We start from the raw sequence: 15,607 nt of genomic DNA, 5'->3' as shown, positions 1-15,607 counted from the left end.
TGGAATCATCTGCCTGGGGAGATGGTGGAACCACCATCCCTGGATGTGTTTAAAAAAAGATAGGATGTGGCACTCGGTGCCATGGTTTAGTGTAGGTGTTAGGGCATGGGTTGGACTCGATGATCTTAGAGGTCTCTTCCAACCTGCTGATTCTGTGATTCTGTGAGGAAGTTGGTAGCAGGAAAGTTAGAGTAGTGGCTTCAACATCTTGACTGGAAGACTCGCTGAAAGATTTGTACCTACTTCTTCCCATTCCCATACAGGGCTCCCTTACTCTGTGACCTATAATGAATGAGGTATTAAATCATAATTTCCTTATTTTTCAGTGTATTTTCTGTGTATTTGTACATTACCTTTCTTTTTCTTCAACAGTTTCCTCTCATTTTAAAAATTTCAAAGGTATCAGTCAAATATTTATACCACCTGACTTGGCTGCATTTTCATGAGAGATTTGTACCATAGCAACTTTCACTGATAGAAATGTATTGAGAAGTGTGGTCACAGTAGCTGCTGTATGTTGTGTAGACTCTTGTCTACCTCCGCGCAAAGTTTCTTTTCATTTGTGGCACTGCTTCAAATGCTTATGTCTGAGTTCTAGTTCAACTTTTGAAGAAGTGGCTATAGAAAATAAATTTGATTCCTTCTCCACTTTCACTGAGAATTGTGCATGTCCTATAAAAACTTTCTGAATTGCTCAAAACTGTATTCCCTTCAGGAGTCAGAAATAAGATAGGTTTTTCTTATACTTTCTGAGAATGTTGTGGAAATTGTACTAGAGTGTATTTTGAAAAATGACAAAACAGTAATGACAAATCCATGCCAGTTGACAAGAAGAAACAAATGGCACTTAAAACAACATGGTTGTCCTTGTAAAGTTACAGGAATACATCCATGTATTGATTCAGAAGCCTGTTTTCAATGCAAAGCGAGGCCTGGAACCATATCCTCAAATTGAGTAGTTAGAAATGGATGACAGTTGTTTGTGAATATGGAATGCACAATACTATGTCTTTTTAAAAATTGATCCCTTTCTTCAGTGTAAGTTCTTTGCTTTACTGCTTTGAAAAATGAAGATGCACTCCTAGAGAAGTATTTTCTTGAGCTAGTTGCAAAATACTGCCCCTTAAAGATCAAAACAGATAGCCTTTGTCCAACCTGATTTTGGAAGTCTGTGGTTTCTTCTGATGCCATGATGATTTTTTTGCCTTTTCTTTTATACCCCTTTTTTATACCTTTTTACAACTTCTGCATTCTTAGTGCTTTTTGCCTACATTCTTGGACTTGTTTGTTAAGCTGAGAGACTAAACATTTTAGAAGCTTCATAATTAGGCGTTAGTGTGCCCCAGACCCCAAGGTCCTCTCCAGAACACATTTTGTAAAGTAAGATAGAACCATCCAGGGGAAAGTTCCTTGGGGAGGGGGGCTCATTCGAGCCTCTCATTGGGGAATCTTTGATAGATATGCTAATTAGTAAGACCTATAGTGTTATACCAGATCTTTTGGGGGTGTGCATTGCGGTGTGCATTAAGGTGCATTTGACCTGGACGTAGTGCACCTAAAGATCCTTAAAATAAATACAGAGGTAAAATCCCTTTTTCCCTTCTAACCGTGTTTGACTCTTGATTTTAAGACCAGGAAAAGGCATCACTTCAATAGAGAATTAATAGGGAGGAACATTGCATTATACCTTAGATAAAAGAATCTGGGATCTAATTCATCCCCACCCCTCGGAGGAATAGGTAAAACAAGCACATCTCATGTTTTATCATTAAGAATGCTGTTAAATTCTCACCTCTGTTCTCATGCTGATGGCTAAAATCATTCATTTAGATTTAAATGTTTTGGAGATGTTCCTGCAATCTGTAAATGACCTTTAAAAATCCTAACCTGAGAGTCAAAGCTGGATTTTGGTATTATAAACTCTTCTGGTGTTAATGTCCTTGTAGCAGCTGAGGCTGACATTTTAGCCTGTATTGCATTTTATTTATAGTTTGGAAGTCAAGGTAATGTTCTGGTCCTTTCCGGTAATGACTTATTTTAGAGTAATACAGGAAATGGCAACTTAAACTTTGGTTGAACACATGAGTGTTTAGAATCTTAACCAGTCCTGCTTCCCCACCATTTCTTTCCTTATGTGCTGGATCAGTCTTTTTTGTTCCGGTGGTGGTTTGACCCTGGCTGGATGCCAGGAGCCCACCAAAGCTGCTCTATCATTCACTTCCTCTACTAGACAGGGGAGAGAAAATATAACAAAAGGCTCATGAGTTAAGGGCAGGGAGATCACTCACTGATTACTGGGGCAAAACAGACGACTTAGGGAAATTAGTTTAATTTATTACTAATCAAAATCAGAGTGAAAAGTAAAACAAATCTTAAAAACACCTTTCTCCCACTTCTCCCTCCTTCCTGTGTTCAACTTTATTCCTGATTCTCCACCTCATCCCCCTCAGCAGCACAGGAAAGCAGGAAATAGGGGTTATGATCAGTTCATCATAGGTTGTTTCTGTTGCTCCTCAGGAAGAGGAGTCCTTCCCCTGCTCCAGCATGGCGATCCCTCCCACAGGAGACAGTCCTCCACAAACTTCTCCAACGTGAGTCCTTCCCACGGGCTACAGATCTTCACAAACTGCTCCAGTGTGGATCTCTTTCCATGGGGTACAGTCCTTCAGGAACAGCCTGCTCCAGTGTGGGTCCTCCACAGGGTCACAAGTCCTACAAGGAAACCTTCTCTAGTGTGGGCTCCTCTCTCCATCAGTCCACAGGTCCTTGCCAGGAGTCTGCTCCAGCACAGGCTTCCAATGGGGTCACAGCCTTCTTTTGGGCATCCACCTACCTGCTATGGCATGAGTCTCCTCCATGGGCTGCAGGTGGATCTCTGCTCCCTTGTGGACCTCCATAGGCCATAGCAGGACAGCATGCTTCACCATGGGCTTTACCATGGGCTGCAGGGGAATCTCAGCTCCGGTGCCTGGACCACCTCCTGCCCCTCCTTCACTGGCTTTGGTGTCTGCATAGTTGTTTCTCTCACATATTCTCACTCCTCTCTGGCCGCAATCTTCTGTGCAATAACTTTTTATCCTTCTTAAAAATGTTATCACAGAGGCATTACTACCATCTCTGATTGGCTCAGCCTTGGCCGGCAGCATGTCCACCCTGGAGATGGCTGACATTAGCTCTGCTGGACGTGGGGGAAGCTTACAGCAGCTTCTTAGTGAAGCCACCCCTGTAGCCCCCCTGCTACCAGAACCTTGCCAGGCAAACCAAATACATTCCACCCCTTGCCTCTGTGAATCATATATTTAAGAACTATCATTAAGATCTACATTCATAAACACAACCCTCACTCATGTCAGCAAAACAACAACAAAAAAAATTACCCACACGAAAACCAAAATAACATAATCACAGCACTGAATGAGAGTGGACAATTTACACACAATCCACCTCTTTTCCCTTCACCACAATTACAACAACAGAAAATACCCACAATCATTCCACTCTCCAGCATTGTTTGCTCCATGTTTTGCCCGTTACCCCTAATTACTGTCCTTATCTCAAATTCCTCATGATCCTGGGTTTTGACACCAGGGTTCCACCTTTTTTAGCTAGATGATATTCTGAGCTATATGATGTTGCTCTTGGGTAAAATATTGGATTATAAGAGCTGTCTTGGTTTAAGACGATTTAAGGAGGCGGACACTTCAAAATGGGTTACCTCCCATTTCAGTTTTAACCACTCCCTTTTCACCAATAAGGAGAGATGAATGCGAGTAGATATAAGTGAAAAAATAATAGTTTACTAAAAAATGAAACAGCAACAGGCAAAAAATAACAGTGATAATCACTAGTTAAAAAGTTGCTGAATCTCACAGACTCCCTGGGAACAAAGAGAAACAAAAATGGCAGACAAACCCTCCCCCCAAGATGGCACCCTCTGCAGACAACCTCATGTGGAGAGATGAAGGGAAAATGGCAGACAAACCCTCTTCCACCAATAAGGAGAAATAAAATACAAGTAGATATAAATGAAAAAATAGCAGTTTACTAACAAGCAAAACTGCAACAGGCAAATAATAACAGTAAATAATTACTAGAATAAAATTGCTAACTCTCACGAACTCCCCAAGAACAAAGAGACACCCAGAATGGTGTAAATACCCTTTCCAAGATGGCGCCCACCACAGGTGACCGCGTGTAGGGAGACAAAGGGAAAATGGCATCTGACCCTTCCCCCAAGATGGCAGCCTTTGCAGGTGACTGCGCAGTCTGGGAGACAAAAGGATGACGGCAAAGTCTCTGGGGAAGGTAGGAGCTGTTGTGGTGGCAGTTGTAGTGGCAGATGAGAATTGCCTGCGCGTGTGGGTTCAGTGCTGCCACCCACTAGACTTCGCCAGTGTTGGTGCTGCTGTCCTCTGCACTGTGCGTGTTGGGGGCGAAAACCGGTCTGTTGGCACCAACACAGGGTGACCCAGCCCCAGGGACCATCTCATTTTGCAAAGTTCACTCCAAAACAGTTTTTGATTGTGAAATTCATTTTTTCGAAGTGGCTACCATTGCAAGCCTAGAAAAAAAAACAACTGCCCAAAGCAACACATTCCAAAGTGGAGCCTCCACCTTCATCAAATGCTGCCAGGAGAGAGAGAGAGCTCCTTGCTCCCTGCTTCAAGCCTCCGACATAAAAAGGGACTGCGGCAATGCCCCCCCCCCCTCCCCCTTGCTCCCCAGTTCCATTTTCTGGCTGCAGGGTCTTAAAGAGGCAGTAACAAATTTTGGGCATAGATAGCTATGGAATACAATAACATTTTGGGTTACCCACTGTCTTAGGGTGACTTTATGATGTGTATCCCCTATCGCTGCTCTACCAACTGAGCTAGCCAGCACACCCATGACAATCCATCAGTGAAGAGAGTGTATCATCTCTCACTTTCTAGTAGCTGGTTATATGGTGGTGCCTCCTCAGCATGTGTCACCTGCTTCTCTTCCTCTTCTAATGATAGTCCAAAATTCTCACCTTCAATACAGTTTGTGATGATTTCCAAGATCGCAGGGTGATTTGGATTTCCTATTTGAGCTCACTGTGTGATGAGAGCAATCCACTTGTTCCACGTTGCATCAGTGGCATGATGTGTTGCAAGGACTTTCCCTTTGATCATCCAGCCCAGCATTGGTAGTCAGGGTGCTAGAAGGATCTGTGCTTCAGTGCCAATCACTTCTGAGGTAACTCAAACACCTTCATAAGCTGCTACGATCTCTTTTTCAGTTGGGGTGTAACAGGCCTTGGATCCTCTGTATCCCTGACTCTAGAACCCCAGAGGTCACCCTCAAATCTCCCCAGGTACCTTTTGCCAGAGGCTCCAGAAAGGACCATTCTCCCTGGCTGCAGTGTAGGGCATGTTCTTTACATCCTGTTCTTACTGGCCCAACGGCTACTGCATGAGCAATCTCTTGTTTGATCTGTTTGTAAGCTTGTTGTTTTTCAGGACCCCACTTGAAATTGTTTTTCTTCCATGTCACAAGGTAGAGAGGGCTTACAATATGGCTGTACTCCAGGATGTGCATCCTTCCAAAACCCAGGGCACCTAGAGAAAGCCTGTGTTTCTTGCTGGTCGGTGGGGATGTAGCAGCTATCTTATTGATCACAATCTGTTGGCATCCATCTTGCCATTTCACTCCTAGGAACTGAATTTCTCGGGCAGGTCCCTTGACTTTGATGACAAAACCAGCTTTCAGGAGAATCTGGATTATTTTCTCCCCTTTCTCAAAAACCTCTTCTGCCGTGTTCCCCCATACAATGATGTCATTGATGTACTACAAGTGTTCTAGAGCCTCACCCTTTTCCAGTGCAGCCTGGATGAGTCCATGGCAAATGGTGGAATTGTGCTTCCACCCCTGGGGCAGTCGGTTACAGGTGTACTGGACAACCCTCCACGTAAAAGCAAACTGTGGCCTGCACTCTGCTGCTAAAGGAATGGAGAAAAACACATTGGCAATGTTGATGGTGGCACCACTTTGCTGCCTTGGTGTGCCAGTTTGGGCAAATTTGGAAATATATCCTCTGAGAGAAGGCAGGTCACGACCACCCCTCCCCCACCAGGTTCGGGGAAAAAAAAATTTTCCTCAAAGGAAAGTGAAAGAGATAAAACCTATTTATTTAACAAACACACGTGAAAAGGATAATAATGCTAAATAATAAAACCTCTCGCTGTGGAGAGAAAAACCTGGGAAAATTTTTAGAGTCCTTTCACAGATCTCTCTCCCCCTCCTTGGAGCTGGGATGGGGTGGTGGGCCCACCTCCAGGGCCAAGGCCTCAGTGGAAAGTTCTCCCAATGTATTCTGATGTTGAAACCATCCAGCAGAGAAAAAGGAAAAAAAATGAAGTCCCAGGAAAACAAAAGCTCAACTCTCTGTCTCTCTCCGGAGAAAAAGCAGCCGAAAAAGCTGTCTGAAAAGCAAGTAGTGCTTCCTCCTACTCCTCTCTCTCGCCGCAGCTGAACGCAGAGAGGTCTTATCTGTGTCCTTGAAAACAGACTGCAAACTGCTTTGAAAAAGTACACTTGGTTTTCCTCCCCCCCCCCCTCAGGCTCAGTTTAAAGGCATAGAAAGGCACAAAATTAATTTCTGGGCATAGAACAGCGATATGGGATACACATCATAAAGCTGGGATACACTCCAGCTCATACTGAAGTTCCAGCATATCTGGCACAGCAACACTCAGTGGTGGTATGACTTCATTCAGGCCATGATAGTCCTCTGTCAGATTCCATTCTCCATTAGACTTATGCACAGACCATATGGGGTTATTGAAGGGTGAGTGAATCTCTCTGACCACTCCCTGGCTCTCCAGTTCATGAATCATCTTATGGATGTGGATCATGGAATCTCAGTTCATGCAGTATTGCTGACAATGCCCTGTTGTGGTGGCAATCAGTTCCTGTTGTTCTTCAACCCTAAGGAGTCCTACGACAGAAGGGTCCTCTGAAAGACCAGGCAAGGTGTTAAATTGTCTAATGTCTTCTGTCCCTACAGCAGCTATCCCAAAAGCCCACTGATGTCCCTTTGGGTCTTTGAAATACTCACTCCTGAGGTAATCTATGCCAAGAATACACAGGACCTCTGGACCAGTCACAATAGGTTGTTTCTTCTTCCCAGTCAAGCTCACCTCAACTTCAAATAGAGTCAACTGCTGAGATCCCCCTGTCACCCCAGCAATAGAAACAAGTTCTGCCCCCATGTACTGAGGGGCAGTGTGTGGCAGTGTCAACCAAAGCCTTGTATTTTTGTGGTTCTGATGTGCCAGGCCATCCAATCCATACAATCCAATAGACCAAATTTTCCCTGGCCTCTACCTGGCTAGAGATAGGGCCCCTCTGTTTCTGGCCACTGTTCCCTCCCTGGGCATACATTCTGAAGGTCCCTTCAAGGGGATCAGATATATCATCCTCCATTCTGCTATGCCTAGCAGCTCAGTCACTGGAAACTGGACTATATTCATTCTTGTAGAACTCCCTCTGTTAGTAGTTTCCTCTTTAAGCTTACACACCTATACTGCTAGGACAGAATTAGGTTTTCCATCCCATCTTCTCATGTCTTCCTGTCATGGGTTGACACTGGCCAGATGCCAGGCACCCATGAAAGCCGCTCACTCACTCCCCTCTGCAGCTGGACAGAGGAGAGAAAATATAATGAAGGGTTCATGAGTTGAGATAAGGACCAGGAGAGATCACTCATCAAATACCGTCACAGGGAAAATAGGCTCAACTTAAGGATATAAAGTGAATTTATTACTAACAAAATCAGAGCAGGATAATGAGAAGTAAAATAGGCCCTTAAAAACACCTTCCCCCCACCCCTCCCTCCTTCCCAGCTCTACCTCCTCCCCAGGGGCGCAAGAAGACAGGGAATAGGGGTTATGGTCACTTCATCACCTGTGGTTTCTCCCGCTGCTCAGGGAGAGGAGTCGTTCTCCTGCTGCACTGTGGGGTCCTCCCATGGGAGATAGTTCTCTGTGAACTTCTCTGACGTGAGTTCATCTCACGAGCAACAGCTCCCTGTGAACTTCTGCAACATGAGTCCATCCCACAGGCAACAGTACCCCTCAAACTGCTGCAGCGTGGATCACTCTTTCCACAGGGTGCAGTCCTTCAAGGACAGGCTGCTCCAGCATGGGAACAGGGCCCCTCTCTCCGCAGGTCTCGCACAGGATCACAGCCTCCTCCCAGGCATCCACCCGCTCTGGCATGGGGCTCCTCCAAGGGCCGCAGGTGGATCTCTGCTTTCCCGTGGACCTCCATGGGCTGCAGGGGCACAGCTGCTTCACCATGGTCTGCACCATGGCCTGCAGAGGAATCTTGGCTCCGGCGCCTGGAGCACCTCCTCCCCCTCCTTCTTCACTGACCTGGTTGTCTGCATAGTTGTTTGTCTCATGTTCTCACCCTGCTCTTCTCTGGCTGGAATTAAAACTGCGCCCCAACCTTTGTTTTGATTTCTTCTTAAATATGTAATCACAGAGGTGTTACTGCCATTCCTAATTGGCCCAGCCTTGGCCAGTGGCACATCCATCTTTGGAGCCATCAGGGATTGGTTCTGCTGGACATGGTGGAAACTTCTAGCAGCTTCTCACAAAAGTCACCTCTGTGGCTTCCTCGCTGCCAAAAACCAGGCCATGCAAAACCAATATATTTCCCCATGCTCACACAGGAAGAACCACAGGTTACCTCATGGGGTGTACCCCCTCTCCCTAGCAAGGGGATGCTTGCTTCTGATAGCAGGGGCTCTGGTCTGTACTGATAAAGCTTGGGAAAGGCCCTCTTTAAGCTCCTTGCTGTGTTTCTGATGTCTCTTTAATTCTCTCTTCCAATTTCTGCATACACTTGGTCAAGTCTGTTTCCACTGCTGAGACTTGGGCTCATGTCAGGGTGTGGACAGTGTCTTTATATGTCTGGAGCCTTCATCATAGCACCCACTGTCTCCCTCATTCCATTGCAGCATTGCTAGGAATTGGGAGTATGCCTGTGTCCCAAGTCATGCAAGTTTAAGCCACATCAGTATTGTACATTTTACCATGTCTGGACTCTTAGTGGGTTGATCGTCATCTGAGAAAAGGATCTCTAGCACAGCCAGTTCCCGCAAGCATTGGATTCCTTGCTCCATGGTTTTCCAAGGGCCTTGCTGCAGCTGGAGATCTTCTGGGCAAAGTTATCTCTCCTTCACACTTGCTAAGAGTCGTGTCCAGAGGCTGAGACATTCTGGCCTCCTCGTGATCCCCTGTGTGGAAGGTATCTTTTCAGCTTTTTACTGGCTAGGCTAGTGGTTTAATGCCTTAGAAAGCCTCGAGCAGCCTAGAGAGGTAGCACGGGCGATCTAGCCCTTTAGTAGCTCTAAAATCGGTACCTGTATCAGCTGCAAAGCAAATACCATCAGCAGAAGCAAAGAGCTGCCACTGCAATTTTCTTTCATATATTCTGTTAGCTGGGTTCTGTAGTTGTTCAGAGGGGAACTTCCAAACTACTGGGGCAGAGAATTTCTTCAGAATCTGGCCTATATCCTCCCACATTCCATGCCACTCAGGATTTTCCACCACTGGGGCAAATCTCTGGGAAACCTCCCTGGAAATCTCAGTCTGATTCTAAATGTTTTGTAGGTCATATGGGAGAGACATAGCGGAATTAGCAACAAAAATATGGTGTCTTTAACATCGAGAGGAAATTCAACATTCTCAAAAAGTGATGTGTCAGACCTGAGGGGGGAGAAGGAGGTGAAAGGGTGGGAAAAATCATTCCCTCCTGTTTTCCCAAGATGCTGGGTGTGATTATTAATAGACCCCCAGAAGTAGCAGCCAAGACTAGGACAGGCAAACAGAACGCATCCCAAATGATCCTCACTGCCTCTGATGTTATCTTTATATAAGCTGATATTGCAGAGTATATCAACAAAGCAATCTTGGTTTGTGTCCCTGGTCCAAAAAAGATCCGTTTCTCAGGCAAATTGTACCATATATACAGAGAAGTATGCAAGCTTAGGTGCCACACCTCCATGATTAGACCAAGCAGCATGGTGACCAGTGAGTTCTGTACCTAATACAAAAATGTTTTGATCAAGATTGTTATTTTTCCACTTTCTCTCTCGTGCCTCTTTAGTTGGGCCCCAAATTTGTCTTGGTTTACGACAATTTAAGTGGGCAGACACTCCAAAATGCATTACCTTCCCTTTTAGATTTAACCATTCCCTTATCATCAATAAGGAGAGATGAGCATCAGGAAAATTAATCCACAAACACCAGAGGTTTATGTCCAAAAAGGAGACAGAGGAGTCCTGTTACTTTATTCAAATAAAGGGAGAGGCCATGGGGCATTCCCCTGGGGTCTCTCAAGTTGTTAGAGGACACAGGCTCCTTTTTATCCTAATTTCCCGGCCGCATTTCCCTCTCTCTTTCCCCATTGGCTGAGGTACTTGAGAGTACAGACTTCCCGAACTGCCTAATACAGAAACCCCTTCTAATGTGTACCCCCTCCCCCTTTGTTTTCCTTTTTCCTTTTGTCTCTGTTCTTTTTCTCTAAGTCCAGGGATTTAACGAAGTCTTGAGTGAGTAACAATCTGTGTCAATTAGTGGAATTCCTATGGAATTTATGGTTCCTCCCATTGCTTCTTTCACCTCTCAGTATCTGGCTTTATCTACAGCATGCCCACAGTTTGTTTGTAAAGACACCTCCTTCTCATTCCTTTCAGGTGCGAGTAAATATAAGTGAAAAAATAACAGTTTATTAAAAAAACGAAACAGCAACAGGCAAAAAATAACAGTGATAATCACTAGTTACAAAGTTGCTGAATCCTGTGGACTCCCTGGGAACAGAGAGAAACAAAAATGGCAGACAAACCCCCCCTCCCCCCCAAGATGGCACCCTCCGCAGACAACCTCGTGTGGAGAGAGAGAACAAATAGAGAAAAACAACACAGAAACCAAACCTCCACGATTACAAAAACTCCCTCTTCCCCCCAAATAACAACCAACAGGGAACAAGGACAAAACAAAAAGAAAACCTAGAGTTCAAAAACAGCCAAATGCCCCTCTTATCTCTTTGGCGGCTGGAACTCGTGGAGGGACTTTGCTTTCTCCTCGGCAAAAGCGGCTGGCAGCCGGCTAGGGCGACTCAGACTCTGTACCTTACCGCTTCAACCGGGCGCTGCTGGCAGGCTGGGCTGACCGTATGGAGCAGGGGCTGTTCCGTTTTTCTCAGCGTGGTGCCGCGGATGTAGACAGGTATATGCGAAATTTGTCCTGAAGCAGCCTAGGATTGCGAAATGCAGTTTCTTGGAGACCTAAGCCAAGAAAGGAGATCAGAGAGAAACAAAAGGCGGCTCCTGCTGTGCACCATCGCAACCTCCCCGCGAGAACGAAAGGGCAAGGCAAGAGAGACTTTCTGCCTGAGCGACCCCAACCTTAAAAAGACCGGCTCCCACGGACCTCCGTGGTTCCGTTTCCAGCCACCAAGTCTTAAAGAGACAGTAACAATTTTGGGCATAGCACAGATAGATATGGAATACATTTTGGGTTACCCAGGACAATTCAGTCCATGTTTTGCCTGTCACCTCTTCCAATTACTATGCTTATCTCAAATTCCTCATCATCCTGGGTTTTGGCACCAAGGTTCCACCCTTTTTAGCTAGATGGGATGCTGAGCTATATGATGTTGCTCTTGGGTAAAATGTTGGATTATAAGAGCAAATGCAAATTTTCATTCCTTTGTTCTCTTCTTCTTTTTCCCTATAGGCGTCTTTCCTCGTGATTTTGAAAAAGCCCAGTACAGTTAATTAAGCAACTTAGCAACATAAGAGATTAATTAAAAGGGATAAGAAACAGTCTGGTTTCTAGAAACAAGTGTCTAGAAACAGGAAATAAAAAATGCTTTTGTCAAAATTGTAAAGGAATTTTGAGAATTATGTTACTGAAACATATCCAGGTTTATGGCATCTCTCACAGGATGCCATCCTTTGCATCATAATGACCAACCTTCCTAACATTTCTGTTAAACTTTTGTCAGTTCTTATCTTAGACTGAACCTTATCTGCAATCTTTCCTTGTTGCTGTTATCTCATGTTTGATATTTCAGTTACTCAAGATAGGTATTTTTATTTCTTACAAGACTTTAGAGGTTTGCAGAGTTGATTTAATACTGAATCTCTTTAAGAGAAATATTTTGAATTAAGATGGCTAATTTAAACCTTCAATTTTTCTTTTTTTTCCCTGCTAGTCATGATAGAACAATGCAAGATATTGTTTACAAACTTGTGCCAGGCCTCCAAGAAGGTAAGTTTTCTACTATCACGTATTTTTACTGAATATTAGATTTAGACATAGTTCCTTTATATTAATTAAAGGAGGAAGTGAGGAAAATGTTCATGGAGGGATGAAAAATACCATCTCCACTTCCTCCAATTTTAGCACTTTTTCTCTATACTTCACTTTTTTTTCAAATTTTAGACTTGTACTAGCAGTATTACTGAAAAAACTTCAGGAATGAAAAATGCTGGTGTTATTTCAGGGAAGAGTAACAATATGTAAATTTAGGTAGCACTGCAACTTTTTCATGTTGGCATTCTATAATTTGCATACATTCTTCTTTAATAAACTGTGTACATATTCATGTCGGTTTTGACAGCTTTGCAGACTTCTCAGAGGTAGAATAGTAATGTAGTACAACTTTTGAGTTTCAGTGAATTTTTCTTCTAAGATGTACTTAAATCCTTTGCTGGTGGGTACATTTGTATTTCTGTTCTTATAATCTACTTTGACAATGAATCTGTAGAACTAAAGGAATGCTTTATAGTAATTGTTCAGTATTATTTTTCAACAGTGTTGCTACATTTAGTTAAGTAGAATATTTCAATCCATTTAAGCTCTCAAGTGAGTACATTATAGGACATTTATAAGCAATTTTAGGTAAAGATATTATTTTAAAATTGTTTCTAGGATACTGGAAATCCGATATGTGGATAAATATTCAAAGCCAATATTTTTAGACAGAAATATCAAAGGTGAAAAAAACATAGTATGCTAAAGTATTTAAAATTGATTTTATATGTAATAACACAATGGTGTAATAATAGCTCTGCAAATGACTTGGTAGAATTCTGGCTCTCAAGAATAAGATTTTGATTAACTCAGTTATGGCAGCAAAAGTAGAGAAGTAGCAAAAAGGGCTAATACCACTTCCTGCCTGACCAGCTTCTTTTCCAGAACAGAGGAAGGTTTTGGAATACTTTGATAAATATTTTGGTAGAACATTATTCCTTAACTAATATTTACAATTTTAAACAGCGGAAATGAAAAAGCAGAGGGAATTCTATCACAAACTGGGTATGGAAGTACCAGGGGACATCAAAGGGGAGACATGCTCTGCAAAACAACATCTAGATTCACATCGCAATGGTAAATGGTCTTATGTTTATTCTGTCTTGGGGTGGGGGCACAGACTGCCATTAAGCTGCTGAAAGGATCTGTCAGAGGTAGGTGTCTAGCTAATATATATTATCACTCATTATTGTTGTGTGATATTGTACAAGGCTTTCTTGTGCTTATAAATTGGACTATTGTCTTAGTTTAAGGAAATTTTATGGGGTGGAAACTCTGAAATAAGTTCTATCCCCTTAGTTTTCAACCTCTCCCCTCTACCAATAAGGAGAGACAAATACGAAGATATATAAGTGAAAAAATAACAGTTTACTAAAAGAAAACAGCGATAACCAAGAGATACAAAGGCAAATGGTTCAACCCTAACCCATAAATGCGGAGGTCCCCCTAACTGTCCTGGGGAACACAGACAAAAATGGCAGAGTCCCCTCTCTGGGCCACGCGGCCGAAAGAGAACAAAGGAAACAACACGGCAAACGAGCCTCCGCGGTTCTAAAGCTCCCTTCTCCCCCCAAACAACGGAAGGGAAAAAAAACAAAACTTGGAAAAACTATTTTGTCCGAAAGGAGTCAATGCTGCCGAAACGCTGGAAGAAACTTCCCGGCAGTTGCAGGGCCGATCCCCTCAGCGGCTGAAAATTTATGAAGCGGCTACGACCTCCCGGCATGGCAGCGAAAAAGTGGTGGACTGCTAGCAGTGGCTGGAAACTTGTGGAGTGGGTCTAACCCCCAGCAACGGGCGGCTGCGGGCAGCAGTTGACAAGCCCCCTCCCCCCCCCCCCCAGCAGGCGGCAGTGGTGAAGGTATTGCGAAATCTTCCGGGGCACGGAGACAACAAAAAAGAGAGCTCCGTGTGTCCGTTCCCGGTTTTAAAGGGACTCAGTACGCCTTCCCCTTCCGTGAACCGGGGTGAAATACAGAGGTTCTGCTTCTGACTCCGGGTCTTAAGGAGCCAGTAAACAGACTTCGCATATTGACGCGTGGAATACACGATTTTGGGTCGCCTAGGTCAACTAGGACAACTATATACAAGAACTCACCTCTTAGAACTTGATTCAAAGAAATCTACTCCACAGTAAGGTACTGTAAAGTAAAGCACACCTCTATTGGCCCAGCCAGGGGAGCACGCAGGGGTTAAAACCTCCATATGCTTGTCCACCATGTTCATCTTACAGAGGTTATTTATACATTTACAAGTTCGGCATCTGCCCTTTTTGTTCATTTATCTAAAACTTACAATCTTAAGGGGTTGGGGTCTTACATAAGTTGTGGTTTCCTTATCTTAGGGTTACAAACACGGCACACTATTCTTATCTAATACATTTATCACACACCTATTTTGCTAATACACACAATTTTACTATTACACACTTTGTTGCTATATTAGTTATACTTCATTTATAATTGTGTATTATGTTCCTATTCTCTTATTACATTTTTCTACCTTTTGTGACAGTTCTATTTGTCATTAAAACGGCAGTTAGCATGCGTCTTCCTTCTTATCGCTTAGCCCATAGGGGCTAAGCCCTTGTCCTGCAGAAAAGTGGTTAGCCAAACTCATTAGGTCACATTCCTTTCCCTTATCATCTTAGTCCACTCAGGCTTGGTTTTCTTTTCAAGACCAGTTAGCGTTAGGTATACCATCTCCTATTCACTGATCATTATAGCCCCTTCCAGGGCTAGGCTTCTTGTCTTGCAAAAGCAGTTGCAGTCGAGCATAGCAGCCAACACCCAATTTTTATTAATCTATATACTAAGATGCTGTCTTGGGGTGACTTTATGATGTGTATCCCATATTGCTGCCCTATGCCCAGAAATTAATTTTTGTGCCTTTCTATGCCTTTAAACTGAGCCTGAGAGGGGGAAGGAAAAACTGAGTAAAACTTTTTCAAAGCAGTTTGCAGCTTGTTCAAGGTCACACAGAGATAGCGATTTTTTTTTTTTTTTCCCCAGCTGTGGCAGGGGAGGGAGGAAGCACCCGGCTTGCTGCTCCCCGAGTCAGTTTTTTGGCCAGTTTCAGCTTCTTTTTCTCCAGAGAGAGACTGAGAGTTGAATTTTTTTTTTCCTTCCCTGAAATTTCGGATTTTCTCCCTTTTCTACTGGACTGCTTCAATATCAGAACACATCGGGAGGAATTTCCACCGAACACAGAGGGCCTGGCCCTGGGCCAAGCCCCAGCTCCGAGGAGACCAAAGGGAG

At 43.8% G+C, this 15,607-nt stretch overlaps 1 protein-coding gene across 1 annotated transcript in view; it reads left to right on the top strand.

Moving 5' to 3' along the window:
• Positions 1–15,607, top strand: part of LOC116437393 (polycomb group RING finger protein 3-like) — a 96,849-nt gene that overhangs the window by 8,760 nt on the left and 72,482 nt on the right. The window contains exons 3-4 of the mRNA XM_032095059.1: positions 12,250–12,305; positions 13,317–13,427. Coding sequence (XP_031950950.1) covers positions 12,250–12,305; positions 13,317–13,427 — 167 coding nt within the window. The remainder of the gene's footprint in view (positions 1–12,249; positions 12,306–13,316; positions 13,428–15,607) is intronic.

Source organism: Corvus moneduloides, chromosome W (assembly GCF_009650955.1).
Source record: "Corvus moneduloides isolate bCorMon1 chromosome W, bCorMon1.pri, whole genome shotgun sequence".
Classification (NCBI taxonomy): Eukaryota; Metazoa; Chordata; class Aves; order Passeriformes; family Corvidae; genus Corvus; species Corvus moneduloides.
The sequence above is the reverse complement of the archived record's forward strand: the minus strand, read 5'-3'. Positions and strand labels throughout refer to the sequence as shown.